This window comes from Cydia strobilella, chromosome 4, assembly GCF_947568885.1.
Source record: "Cydia strobilella chromosome 4, ilCydStro3.1, whole genome shotgun sequence".
NCBI classification, from domain to species: Eukaryota; Metazoa; Arthropoda; class Insecta; order Lepidoptera; family Tortricidae; genus Cydia; species Cydia strobilella.
Genome location: NC_086044.1, coordinates 18582289 through 18595654, shown reverse-complemented (window position 1 = coordinate 18595654; position 13366 = coordinate 18582289). Strand labels below are relative to the sequence as shown.

Below are 13366 nucleotides of genomic sequence, written 5' to 3'. Positions count from 1 at the left end.
TACCACCAACGCGTCGATAAAACAGATGGAGACTTGCCGATTTTAACAAATTTGCTCCGGCCTAAATCGGTCTAACGATACCGACCCGATTTTATAAACGATACCTACCAATATTACGGCTTTACGATAAAATTACGATATTTTCAACACAATATTGAAATATTAACTAATAAATAAGTGCTTCAAAGCTGTGCTGTAGTGCTGTGATGTAAATAGTACACAATTACTTATATTTTGAGATAAAATGGATACAGGTTAGTTCAGCATTGCTTTTTTCGTTCGTTTGAATTAGTGCACGCGCAAGTGATTCTTAGGTTGATTAGAAACGTCAAACGAAATGTGGTGGTATTTTTTTTTGGATTCTAATTCCAAATTAAATTCTATATATTTTTTAATGAGTCTGATGTAATCAATAGATGATGATCCTTTTGCATTTAAGATTTAAAAGCCCGAAAGCAAGTAAGTTTGGAGCAGTTAAAGGGTCTTTTAGACTACCTGAATGAACATCAAGACTTGGCTAAAGGGTTGACCAGGGGTCGCAGAGGGAAACTCCACTCTGTGAAGCTATGGAATGTTTGTGCCAAGAAACTAAATGTTATCGGGGAAGGTGCTGTGAAAGATGGAAAAGGGTGGTCTAAGGTATTTTGACAATCAAAATATTAAATATAGGTATAGGTATATTTAAAAATAAACATTAGTTGTAAGAATAAAATGTGTCAGTAACAAGATTGATCCTTAGTTGGTCCTAAATAAATGAAAATTTATTTAATTTAAGGTGTATGATATTTTGGCTTTTAAATAGGTATTCGTAAGACCAAATTATCTTTTTTTGCTTGGATAGGATTTCAGTGACAAAAATAATTATGAAAAGCAATTAATGATTTGTTTTATTTCCTCTAAAAGTTTATTCATTTGGGTAGCATGAGAGCTACTAACTATTTCATATTTTTTTTGGTCATAAACACATTTTAGTGAAGTTTCAGAAATGCAGATAAAGATCTTCAAAGACCTTGCAATGCAATTTTCGATACATTGCCGACTAAGTATGTGGAACGAGTTCAATCTATCGAACAAACGACGCATCACGCAATGTATTGAAAATCTGTCATTTGTTGTATTGTACTAAAGTAAGTGGAGCGTGGTGGAGCGCTTAATAGAAACAATGAACCATAGACTATAAGCCTGTCAACCTTTTTTTTAAACTTCAGTATTGGTGCGACTGGAAGTACAGAGTCCGCCGCCGGGCCCTGGAGCTGAAGGCGGCCCGAGATAGCAATAAGCCGCCGCCGGATGGAGTGGCCAGCCTCAGCCAGATGGAGGAAACCATCCTGGAGATCATCGGAGAGAGCGTGGTTTCTGGTGTGGTGATAAAGAGTGACCCTTTAGCTGAAGTTAGCGTTAGTATACATGTTTAATACTAGCTTCTGCCCGCGACTTCGTCTGCGTAGAATTAGTATATCCATATCCCACTTCTTTTCTTTACTCTCTTCACCCCTAAAACACAAGTGAATCAGGCTAAATCAGACTTGACCACAGTAGAAAAAGCTGTATATTATACCTATATAAGCCTGACATCACATGATGTCGCTGGGTTCCAATGCACTTAATTTAACACTTCTAATAGTTCTATTATAGTTTTCAGATGAAGAAGAATCGTATATGGCTGACAATAGCGAGGAAGCACCTATAAATTATGGTTAGTATTTATATTTTTACATAACAGACACACTTACAGTGTCATTTTCCTGTTCTTACCTACCTGTAGGTATTTAATTTTTGAGTTCGATTCACGCACGCCGTATTAGTTTTTCTAATTTTCTGCCAATCTATTGCCAATCAAAGTGTTAAGGATTAAACAAAAAATAAATAGACTGAAGGAGCACCTTCTGACTACCACACTTAATAATTAGGATTGGTAAATAATGTTTCCTTTTCTTGGCAACGTATCTAACTATACTTTTCTTCACATTTTTTTTGTCGAATTGTTTTTTCGTCAGATTTCGATAAAATTTAGTGGAAAGATTATTTCCCTATTCAGTAGAATATAAACCCAATTTTACCGTATGTCCTAAAAAATTAGTACCTAATTTTAAATTTTTTTCGGGACTAGTGATTTCGTATTAATTCCGCCCAGAATGAGGAACTCTCAAACCAGCTTAATTTTATCCAAAATTCCAAATCTAACAAAATGCAATGCGACAAATAAATAAAAATCGGACCATTTGCTCATTTAGACGCAAATTGAGGCCGAAGCCTCACATGTATTTTTTTTATTTGTCAAATATCAATAATCTGACTGTAAACTAAACTTATATTGACCGGGATATACACCGTGATTATGATTACCATTTACCTTTTGTATTGTTTTTGAGCTCCCGATTAGACATGTGCGCCGCGCCGGCGCGGCGCCGCCGCGCCGTAGACCCCACGCCGCCGCCGCCGCCGCGATTTTAAAAATTCGCGCCGTAAGCTAAATTTCGAAAAATTGAATTCACCGCTAGGTCGCGTACGACGGCGATCTAGGACACAGGCGGCAATTGACGCTTTCCTCGAAAAAGAGCACACCACGCGTGCAGTTTTTCTTTCGGAAATGATCAAGCGATTTGTCGACCCTACTGACATATTTAGCTTCACCAGATCCAGTCACAATGCCAAGTACTTCAAAGACCGATACAACTTCCAGCCTTTTGAATAAACTGTCATTAAAACACAGCAGTTTCAGTTACGATGAGTACACAGATCCCGCTTTTCAGGAGTGCTAGAAATATCTGGCTACTGCGGTTTATTTGTTACTAGCTTTTGCCCGCGACTTCGTTTGCGTGGAATTAGTAATTTGGGTACCTTAATTCTTAAACAAATCTGCTTTTTAATCCGTCCTTTTTTCACCCCCAAATTGCTCCACACTATACATTTCCACCCCATTTTTTACACCCTTAAAGAAAGATTTCAGAGATAAAAGTTATTCTATATCCTTTCCCACAGCTCAAAATATCCCCATACCAAGTTTCATCTAAATCGGATTCAGCGGTTATTGATTCCCCATACAAATTTTCACCCCCCTTTTCACCCCCTTGAGGGGTGAGTTCTGGGATAAAAAGTATCCTATGTCCTTCCCCGGGACTCAAACTATCTGTATACCAAATTTCAACTAAATCGGTTCAGCGGTTTAAGCGTGAAGAGCTAACACACAGACAGACAGACTTTCGCATTTTTAATATTAGTATGGATTCTCTTCCTTGGATCGCTGCACTAGCCAGAGCTGTACTGGCAACACCTGCCAGCAGTACGCCCAGTGAACGGGTGTTTTCAGTGGCAGGATTGATTCTCAACGCTAAACGATCGCGATTAGACACGAGTAAATAAAATTCAATCGCCAATAGGGTTCGAAACGCCGGGATGTATTATATATTCAATATACGCGATATAATCCGTTTTCATAGTTTTATTTCATGAATTATGAGACCTGTCAAAAAGCATGTAATTTATAATACGCACATAGGATTTGCAACTTGTGTAGCCTGCATGGCATTCTTGATGGCCTAGTAGAGTTTATTTAGCAGTTTAGGCTATAAGATGAACAATAATGATTGCATTATGTTATGTTGTTTTTATAAATATAGTAAAAAAGCTAAAAACTCCACTTTGTTTTTAATAAGAACCATCGAACAACACCCGACGACCTTGACGCCGGCGTGGTCCAGCCACGCCGCGAAAAATCTGCGGCGCGCCGCCGCCGCGAATTTTTATGGCGGCGCACACGTCTACTCCCGATATCAATAATCTGAGTTGCCTGTATAAAAGAATTGCAATGTCACTCGAAAGTAGGTAACCATACTCTTGTTTTTCCCAAAGGCGTTACAAAAACCAGACGAGGCAAAAAGAGAAGGCATTCATCCCAAAATATATCTGATGCCGATAACGAGGTCGGGACCAGTAGCCCTCACCGTGAGAGGAAACAAAAGAAATTGAAGACTGACAATGAATCTGGTACCTACTATATTTTTGTATTTTTTTATATATATATATATTAAACACTAACTGTTCCTACAAAATGTGCCAGACCCCCAATATTCCCTTAGGGGGAAAATTATTTTTAATAGTTAACGTACATAGATACAATAAATATCTATTTGCATGCTAATTTTCGTTCGTTTTTAAGACTTTTTTCATAATTGAATTGTAAAAATCTTTCTATTGTAGATGAAGATGAAAGTGCCTCGGAGTTGATTCGCCTGGAAAGGGAAAAACTTGAATATACTAAACAATTTCTCGAAACTACTCGAGAAATATCTAGCCACGTGGGAAAACTTGTAAGCGTAATGACTAGAATTAAAGATTTTCTTCTAATGAACCATAGAGGGGAATAATTAAAGATATAAAAAAAACAATAATAAATGCAAAAAGAATCTCTCCGGCGGGGAATCGAACCCCGGTCTCCCGCGTGACAGGCGGGGATACTTACCACTATACTACCGAAGACTTGATAGTATGGTTGAAAAACTGTATTGTATTGTATTACTAAGTCATGTGATTTTAATTGAAGATTACGAAGCTTGATGACCTTATTTGTGTATGATAATGAGATTGCAATTGAAGAAAATTTATGGATTAAAAAGTCAATTAGTACATTATTTAGATAACAAAATATCGTTTTTTATTTATTGAAGTTCATTGACATTATATAGACGTACCTAAAGTTTTAGCAAAGAGAAATAGGTATATTATATTATTTACATATACCTATTACTTGTTTTTCGATATTAATTAACCTCAACTTGAGATGGGTAGCCGGTAAATACCGGGTTTTATCCCATTTACAACCGTGTTACCAGTTTACAAACATCCAACTTGGTAGTGTAGTGGCGGTGGTCCGGTGGTACCTGTGGGTGGTACCTACTAATAGTAAAAAGTAGTAGATATGTACCTGCCTGGATTAAGAATAAAGGTGAATTTTGTAAGCCACTATTTATTTAATAAAAATCAAAAAAAAACCCTCATATGTGACGTTCGCAATCAAAAGGTACCACATTGTCGCTTACCATAAGGACGCTCTGACAGGTTGTTTGTATTAAGATACAAGCAAATTTCATTTTTCTGGTAAGCGACAAAGTAGTGCCTTTTGATTGAGAACGTCACATAAGTATGGATACCCAAACTCTACCATGTATACAATATGTATCTACCTATTCTCCTCTCACCCATATAAGTAGGCCTCGTCGAAGGAGTGGGTTGTATATATACCTGTACGCTGACTGTGGTGCTGTGATGTAATGTTTGTGATTTTGTGGGCAGTGTTAGGCCTCAACTAGTTTGTAAGTCAAACGTACACAGTCTAACAGGGGTTCCCAAACTTTTCTGTAATTTCCGGTAAAAACTTAAAATGAGTTTCTTTTAAGACTGCATCGTCCGTCCAGTGGCGCCCTCATTGGGGAACTGTGTTTACTAATACAGTAGAATCCGCATATAATAACATCACTAACATCGAAGGGAAGTGACAAACACGTCATATCAAACGGATGTCACATAAAGCATAGTGGAGTAACTTTTTCCAAATTAATCTCAAATTCCTTTGTGAGAGATGAGTTTTATTAACCTATTATCAACTTGACTCACTGAGAATCAAAACTAAAACAACTTACACGCCACGCACGCACCAAACGTCCTCGCAGGTAAAGACGTGGGGACGGCCACGAAAACCAGCGAACACATTCGGACATAATTTCATGAAAATAGGATTTATAGGTCATAAAGCGATTTGTGACTATAAGCGAAGTCATTTTATCCGAATTTGTCACAACTAATTCTATATAAAAACAAAACTTCGCACAGTAATTACGTCATAGTAAGCGGTTGGTCAGTATAAGCGGAGTCATAATAAACGGATTCCACTGTAAACCAATTAATTTCTGTATAAGTCAATATTTTAATACTGTTGTCCTACTACTGATTTCCCAACTTACGGTCTTTTTCACATAGTTTAATGTTGCTTATTATTTTCTTTATTAACTAAACGGCAAATGGTGGCCACATTTGTGGTTGCGATCCCTTCTAAAAACCTGTGTTCCTGGGTTCAAATCCCGGTAAGGACATATATTTGTGTGATGAGTAGGTACGATTCTTTGTACCTGAGTCATGGGTGTTTTCTATGTATTTAAATATCTGTATATAAATATGTACATAATTTCATACTTCCTACTCTCTTTTCAGTACTTTGGAGGACAATTTCTCCCAATAGGTTGAGTTTGGGAAGAAAAAAATACTAGTCTGTTATTTTAGACTACTCTATAATATACCTATATATGAATATAAATCAAATCGGAGCCAGCGGAGACAGCTGGGTAGGTTTCCCTGTAAGTTTGAGAGCAGCAGATACACGCCACGCGATTACAGCGCACAGTTCAGCAGTTCACAAAGATAACTTCAGATATTGGCCATACTCCGCAGTTTGACAGAAATGCCCGCACGGGGCCGATCTCGTGTTTAGATTAGTTAGTTTTAACTTTACTTTAACATAATGGAGCTATTTTATTTGTTATTAGTAATATTTATGGTCAGCAGGTGAGTGCAATTTTATTAATTATAATTTTAGACGATGGAACTAATTGGTATCTAAATTCCACGTGCACGTATAATTTATAATTTACGGGAAGCAATTATAATTATAATAAATTATTTTCTATATGTTGCATAAATATACTAATTTGGAATATCCAAGATTAAGGTATTTGTACTTAATTTTATCATTATCGCAAAAATATTCACAAATAGGTACCTAAAACATTATAATATAATATTTGTATGATAAGTAGGTTAGGTAATAAAACAGTAGAGTTAGACCAAGATAAGTCTGCAACGATTTTGATAGCATACGCTGTACGCAGTGCAAGTGTTATTTCATAGATGTTTGACGTTTAAAATAACACTTGCACTGCGTGTGCTATCAAAATCGTTGCAGACTTATCTTGGTCTAACTCTAGTAATCTATGTAACTATATTGATTCTCCTTTTTTTCTTTGGGTCAGTAGGTTTGAGTATTCGGAATAGTTCATAAAAGCCACTAAATGGGAGTGGACCTCGGTAAGTATATGATAAAAATGTAGGTACATACCTACTTATCTATATAATATAGTTCGGGATTCCGTAACCTTCAACTGTAATCTTTTATGGCAAACTTCCTTAATTGTTCAATTACTCAATATGCCTCCAACGGCGTAGGCACCAATATTTTCGAATGTTTAAAATCAGTGATGGATTAAGTACCTACACGCCACAATTCTAATCAACTATTGCACTTTCCAGTACCCGTGGGAAAGTAGTTGAACATGACGAAAACATCCACGCTACGAACGAGATAAGTAAAGATGATTCAGCTCCAAACATTACAACTACTGAAGCGCAAACCAATAACTTACAAACCAATATAGAGGAACCTATTCCCAAGACAAATGACCCCGTGAACGCAACCGATGCTCAAGCCAATAAGGATGCACGTGAAAAGGCTTTTGACGAAGATTTTCTAATTATTACACGAGTTGGTAAAGAAGAAAACCGCGTGTCAACCACCGAAAAACTTGCGGACGATCCTCTTGAGAACGTCGATGAAGACGACTCTTTCATTATTAACAGGAAAAATTATATCGCTAAAAAGTATAACCTAGTTTTAACAAGTACTGAGAAATCTACTAAAGATCTATACGGAAACGCCCTTGACGTGGATTTCCTGAACATAATAAACGATTATGAAGAGACACAGTCAAGTGAAACACCAGAAGCTAAAGTCGATAATGGCACAGCCTTGCTTCTGACGGCTTTCATAAAAGACGGACTCATAGCTGAGGCGCGGAACGCTTGTAGAGTAGACCAAGATTTGTTCTTAGGGTTCGAGAGTTACAGCGGTTTCCTGACAGTAGACGAGGAATTGAAGTCTCACTTATTTTTCTGGTATTTCCCGGTGGTTGACAAGCCTGTGAATGAAACGCCTTGGATCGTGTGGTTACAAGGAGGGCCCGGAGCGTCTAGCATGGCGGGGCTCTTTGACGAAGTAGGACCTTTCACTGTTAGTCAGTTTGGAACATTAAAAAGTAAGTATCTACTTTAATGATTCACATATAAATACGTTGGAAAACGTTAACGATTAAAGACGACTACAAACGCAGTATTGCATTGGTATCATGCAACAATAAGATTCAAATAGATGTAAAGGCTTCTACAGACCTTCAAACGGCATTTTTAGGTAATTGCTGGCTAAGTATGTTTTGCAAGTCGCATGCAATAATCGGTGACATTTTAATGCCACTGCATAGACTAATACAGGGAAGTTGAGTAAGAACGTATAACTACTAGTACCTTAAACCAAGGCACAAGTACATAGCCTTAATATAATTGCAAAAACCGACCAAGTGCGAGTCGGACTCGCCCACCGAGGGTTCCGTACTTTTTAGTATTGTTGTTATAGCGGCAACAGAAATACATCATCTGTGAAAATTTCTAGTGTAATCACGGTTCATGAGATACAGCCTGCTGACAGACAGACGGACAGCGGAGTCTTAGTAATAGGGTCCCGTTTTTACCCTTTGGGTACGGAACCCTAAAAATACAGCGAATTTAAGTTTTTCATACAAAACTTGTTTTTGCTCTATTTCATTTGTTTTATAAACTGGAGCTATATAAATTAATTACAGGCCTATATACATTATGACATTGTACGAGCAGTCTTATTATTACAATCCAACACGTAGTTTTAAAATGAGAACGAAACTCCGTTTGTATGGGAAGGTGAAATTCGGCCAAACTTGCTGGGGACTCTTAAAGCACACTACAATACAATTAAAAAGGTTAACCATTTACAATTCTATTTCAGAGAACCGCTACAGCTGGATCCATAACCACTCTCTCCTGTTCATCGACAACCCGGTGGGCACCGGTTACAGCTTCACGGAGAGCAAGCATGGTTTTGCGAAGGACTTAGAAACGGTAGTGACACGATTTCTCATTATTTACAGAAAATATTTTTATATTACATACATACATACATAGGACAAATTGAAAAAAAAAAACACCGCTCCGGTCAAGACTCGAACTTATGACCTTTCGGAATAACGGTACGATCGCTCTTAATCAACTAAGCTACCGAAACCCCGGAGCCCAAAGCGGTGAAAACTTTTATTTTTCCTTAAAAATATGTACGCAGCGAATGATAATCCTTATGACAGTTCCTCCAACTCGCTGTTTGATAGACGTTATTTTAAAAAAGTAATTGAAAACTATAGTAAGTACAGCTTGCATTGCAGACGTATCTGAATAGTAAACAATTTTTTTTCGTGTTTAACCATTTTTTATTACCGAAGCAATATTATGGACCCGGTTATGTCCTTAAACTACGTCCAAAAGAGAGGTATGGGCACTGTGAATGACATCTCGCTTTGTGTGGTAGGGCACAGGACAGCGGATGTCATTCCAGATCTAGAGCAGAGCCCAACTGGGGAGGTACCTCCACCTTACAGAAAACCGCAGCCAAATAACACTAGACCCTACTAATAGTGTTGTGTTCCTGCCGGTGAGTAAGGTTGCCAGAGCTCGAGGGAGAGGAGTGTTAGGGTCGGCAACGCGCATGTAACTCCTCTGGAGTTGCAGGCGTACATAGGCTACGGAGACTGCTTAACATCAAGCGGGCCGTATGCTTGTTTGCCACCGACGTAGTATATAAAAAAAATGGTTAATCTGGTAGCATAGGCATACATAACATAAAGGATGACTCGCGCTAGACCGGGCCGGGGCCGGGCCGGAGCTTCCGGAGCTTCGATTTCTATGGAAAGCACCACGTGATCACCGATCAGCCGTCATAAAAAATGACATGCGAAAGTGACAGGCATAGTGACAGGCGATAAAAATGGAACCATGCTGCCACCGCTGGTCTAAATTTACTAGCGCATAAGACATCAATGATTTGAATTTAGAATTACCGATTCCAGTACACGACCCACCTCCACGTGGCGATGAAGCAGTTCATGCAGATCTTCCCCGAGCTACAAGCAGTGCCACTGTTCGTGGCCGGTGAATCGTACGCCGGCAAGTATGTCCCGGCGCTGGCTCATAGGATCCATAGGCACAGGGGCAGCTCACCGCGCTTCAATTTACAGGTTAGATGTTATTACTCTGTTAAATAAATGTACGTAGAGGAAAATAAAAGGCCTCCAATAAGGTAGATCCATTTAGTGGACTCAAGGTATACCCTTTTTCACGTGCGTAGCAGACCACGCATAGTAGCAGAATGAAATATTAAATTTTTAGCAGTTTATCTAAACTAAACCTTTCTCGATCTAGCTTTGTCACCAGCTAATATTATCGTATACTATCTTACACGATAACATCGACAGCGATCGTGATCTTTGGTTAGTTTATATATGACAAGCATCTAAGAGAGACTAATAATGGCGTTCCTATTTTCTATTCAAATTAGTTAAATTGAGCCTGGTCTCAACCAATACCAATGCAGCCCTACTAAAGCACTGCGATTTTGTCACGGTTACCCCTTAGCTAATTTTGCCAAATTAGGCCTGACGATGAATTCATAATTCCGCATATCCACAGGGTGTGATGCTGGGCAACGCAATGGTAGACCCACCAGAAATCGCGCATATATCGGACGCTTTTGAGTACTTTGGTCTGATTGACCAGACGCAAGTGGAAATCATCAGACCGCTGGTGGAAGGCTTCCAGGACGACATCGCTCAGAACAGGAGCGTTCCCGCTAAGATGGTAGGTTATGAGAGCAAGCTATTATTTTCTGGGGCTCATACACCACTGACGACGATTTTACTACGGAACTACATTTTAATTTTGATTCCAATTGCCTGCAAAATATTTAGGACACGATCAGAAGACCTTTATTAGGTATAACTGTGGTTTAATCTGTTATTAGGATAGGATTCCAATCCGCATCCGCATGCTCCAGTAATAGATAATTCAAACTCCAAGTTTGCACTTCTACCTACTCTGCAATATTTAGAAGAATCGCTCCATGCTTTCCAACTGCCATTACGAACCTTCTTTGCTCACATTTTAGTCATTCAGATCAGTTATCAGTCATTTATTGTTTTCATAGGTACATAAGGTGTGATGGTCACGTTATTCACGGAAACACTTGTTAAAACGAAGCACAAATATATTTACAGGGAAAATTTAGGATGTTTTTTAGACTGCTATGCCATGGCAACGTATTCAACTTTTTACAGTGACAAGGTTCTAAATAAAATATAACTAAAATAAGAATATAAACCGTAAGTATATAAACCTTTTTACAATAGAAGAGCGGAATACATCACATAAGGTATATAAATATTGACCCTGCTTTCATCTTGTTTACAGAAATGGGTCAGCCTCGTATCAGCTCTCCTCCTAATGTCCCATCAAAAGCATGCATACAACTTCCTCCGCGACAATATCTCCGGCGGGAAGTACACTGAAATGTTAGACAAGACAGACGTAAAGAGAGCCCTCCACGTCGGGGACATTCGGTTCAGTCGCGTCAACGTGACCGTGAATATTGAGTTGGCTCCGGAATTCCTCAGCAGCACGAAACCCATGCTGGAGGAGTTATTGGATCATTATCGGGTGTTGGTGTATTGGTAAGTTATCATAACAATTTAATTAGCTCCTGTCGGTAACAAAATAAAGCATCTTAAGTATATGGTAACTCGGAATCACCCAAAAATTTGCTCTGATATCATATTAATGGTATGCTGGAAACCTAACCTTATAATTTTTCATGAACGGACTCAAATCCTTTATCTTTTGCCCCTTAGCCTCCCATTAAATCAATTTCGTGAAAGGACTAATGCTTTTGGGTTGGGGCTTCAAATGCTAATAGTTGAGGTGTTTGGATCGATCGAATGTAACCAAATCAAAATTCTCAATAATCTTAGATTTTTATTTAGACCATGTTTTCTCAACAGTGGGCAGTTAGACATGATGCTGCCTTGCCTGCAAACCTCCAAAAACGCTCGCACATGGAAGTGGAATGGCACTGAGGAGTTTCTGCAAGCCGCGCGGTACCCCTTCATATTCAACGGCAGAAACGCTGGGTAAATAACGTAGTTTTGTTGGTGGAAAGTTGTTACCAACTGAAAGAATGTTAGTTTACATCTCGAGTTGGTATTCGTTGATGGTGGCCTTCTTTAAAATACCGGCAATCATGAATAACGATGCTATTTAAATATAGTATTTTATACAATCGTGATATAATAGAGTGCTTTTTAGTCGAGTACCGTGTTTAGCTCCGCAAGCTTCGTGGCCTAATGAAGGCACGAAAAGACTCATGATGATGATGAGTTTCATGATGGATGAGGGTTGAGATGAGAGGTTTTTTTAGGAGTCATCTAAAATAATACTTTTTCTACTATAAAACCTAAATAACTAAAGAAAATTTGTTAAGTATCTCAGTAGTACAAAAGACATCAACGCGTGCATAATATAATTAATATATGAATTTTACTCGTGAAAAAGTCACGCGTTGGTGTCTTTTCCACTGCACCGCGGCGCCACGTAATTAGTCGAATTCATTATAGTTGATTACAGCGTTTGCTTATGAATATTATAGTTGAGTTGGGAGCCCATACATGAAAAGTACGCAATTACAGTTTGGTATACGAAATCTTAGTTCAACCATTACTACAGTCGACGAGTAGAAAAACGAACATATAAATACGTACCCTTTTATAACCTCGTCACGTACCTATACCTAGTTTTAATTTTAACGAAATTCTCTCTACAACTCATTTAATAGAATTTAGACAAGAAAACACTTATAAACGTTCACAATTTTTCCTCATTATTATTCAATTTAAAACTTATTAATTTTACGCGATTAAGTTCCGTCGTTCTGAATAATAACGAAGAAAACACTCGACTGTCTAACAAAAAACGGATTATTGACAATAAAAGACAAGGTCACGAAACGTTATGCCTAATTACGATGTTACCAGACTGTGCCTCAAAAACTGGCCGTATGCCGAATTTTCCTAGGTTGCCTAATATTGTCTTTAATTATTTCCCAGCTACCACAAGACTGGGGGCCATCTGACAGAAGTTGTGTTTCGCGGCGCAGGCCATATGGTCCCCCAGGACGTGCCCGCGCCATCGCAGGCCCTCATCACCCGTTTCACCCACGGCGTACCACTCGGTCAGCGGAACATGCAGTACGAAGCGACCTTGCTTACCATGCAGAAGTATTTGCGCATTGGAACTACGAGTAATGTTACTAATACCGATGTTTTCTTATATCTTTAATAAATGATTTGTTTTAATTTTATTTTCTTCTACTTCTTCAGGTGCCTTTCCAACTATTAGGGAACGTTTGTCCTTTGCG

At 38.5% G+C, this 13366-nt stretch overlaps 2 protein-coding genes and 1 non-coding gene across 3 annotated transcripts; 2 read left to right on the top strand and 1 right to left on the bottom strand.

Annotated features, from left to right (window-relative positions):
- The first annotated feature begins 210 nt into the window (after positions 1–210).
- Positions 211–4515, top strand: LOC134740932 (uncharacterized). Its single transcript, XM_063673587.1, has 5 exons — positions 211–254; positions 440–639; positions 1209–1401; positions 3853–3987; positions 4201–4515. The coding sequence occupies exons 1-5, from the start codon at positions 245–247 to the stop codon at positions 4365–4367; spliced, it is 705 nt and encodes a 234-aa protein (XP_063529657.1). The 5' UTR covers positions 211–244; the 3' UTR covers positions 4368–4515.
- On the bottom strand, positions 4408–4479 carry Trnad-guc (transfer RNA aspartic acid (anticodon GUC)). Its single transcript has one exon. It is a non-coding gene; the product is annotated as a tRNA-Asp (tRNA).
- Positions 4516–6417: 1902 nt separating the features above from the next.
- On the top strand, positions 6418–13302 carry LOC134740786 (venom serine carboxypeptidase-like). The gene is made up of 8 exons (XM_063673403.1): positions 6418–6558; positions 7300–8081; positions 8861–8973; positions 9972–10139; positions 10591–10758; positions 11368–11627; positions 11955–12083; positions 13056–13302. The coding sequence occupies exons 1-8, from the start codon at positions 6515–6517 to the stop codon at positions 13285–13287; spliced, it is 1896 nt and encodes a 631-aa protein (XP_063529473.1). The 5' UTR covers positions 6418–6514; the 3' UTR covers positions 13288–13302.
- The last annotated feature ends 64 nt before the right edge of the window (positions 13303–13366 follow it).

What these genes read in the sequence shown, in the direction of transcription:
- LOC134740932 (XM_063673587.1), top strand. An exon ending in ATGGAAAAGGGTGGTCTAAG is followed by an intron (nt 640 to 1,208) that starts GTATTTTGACAA and finishes TTTAAACTTCAG; the next exon opens with TATTGGTGCGACTGGAAGTA. An exon ending in GAAGACTGACAATGAATCTG is followed by an intron (nt 3,988 to 4,200) that starts GTACCTACTATA and finishes TTTCTATTGTAG; the next exon opens with ATGAAGATGAAAGTGCCTCG.
- LOC134740786 (XM_063673403.1), top strand. Translation starts at nt 6,515, where the DNA reads ATGGAGCTATTTTATTTGTTATTAGTAATATTTATGGTCAGCAG. An exon ending in TATCGGGTGTTGGTGTATTG is followed by an intron (nt 11,628 to 11,954) that starts GTAAGTTATCAT and finishes TTTTCTCAACAG; the next exon opens with TGGGCAGTTAGACATGATGC. An exon ending in TTCAACGGCAGAAACGCTGG is followed by an intron (nt 12,084 to 13,055) that starts GTAAATAACGTA and finishes ATTATTTCCCAG; the next exon opens with CTACCACAAGACTGGGGGCC.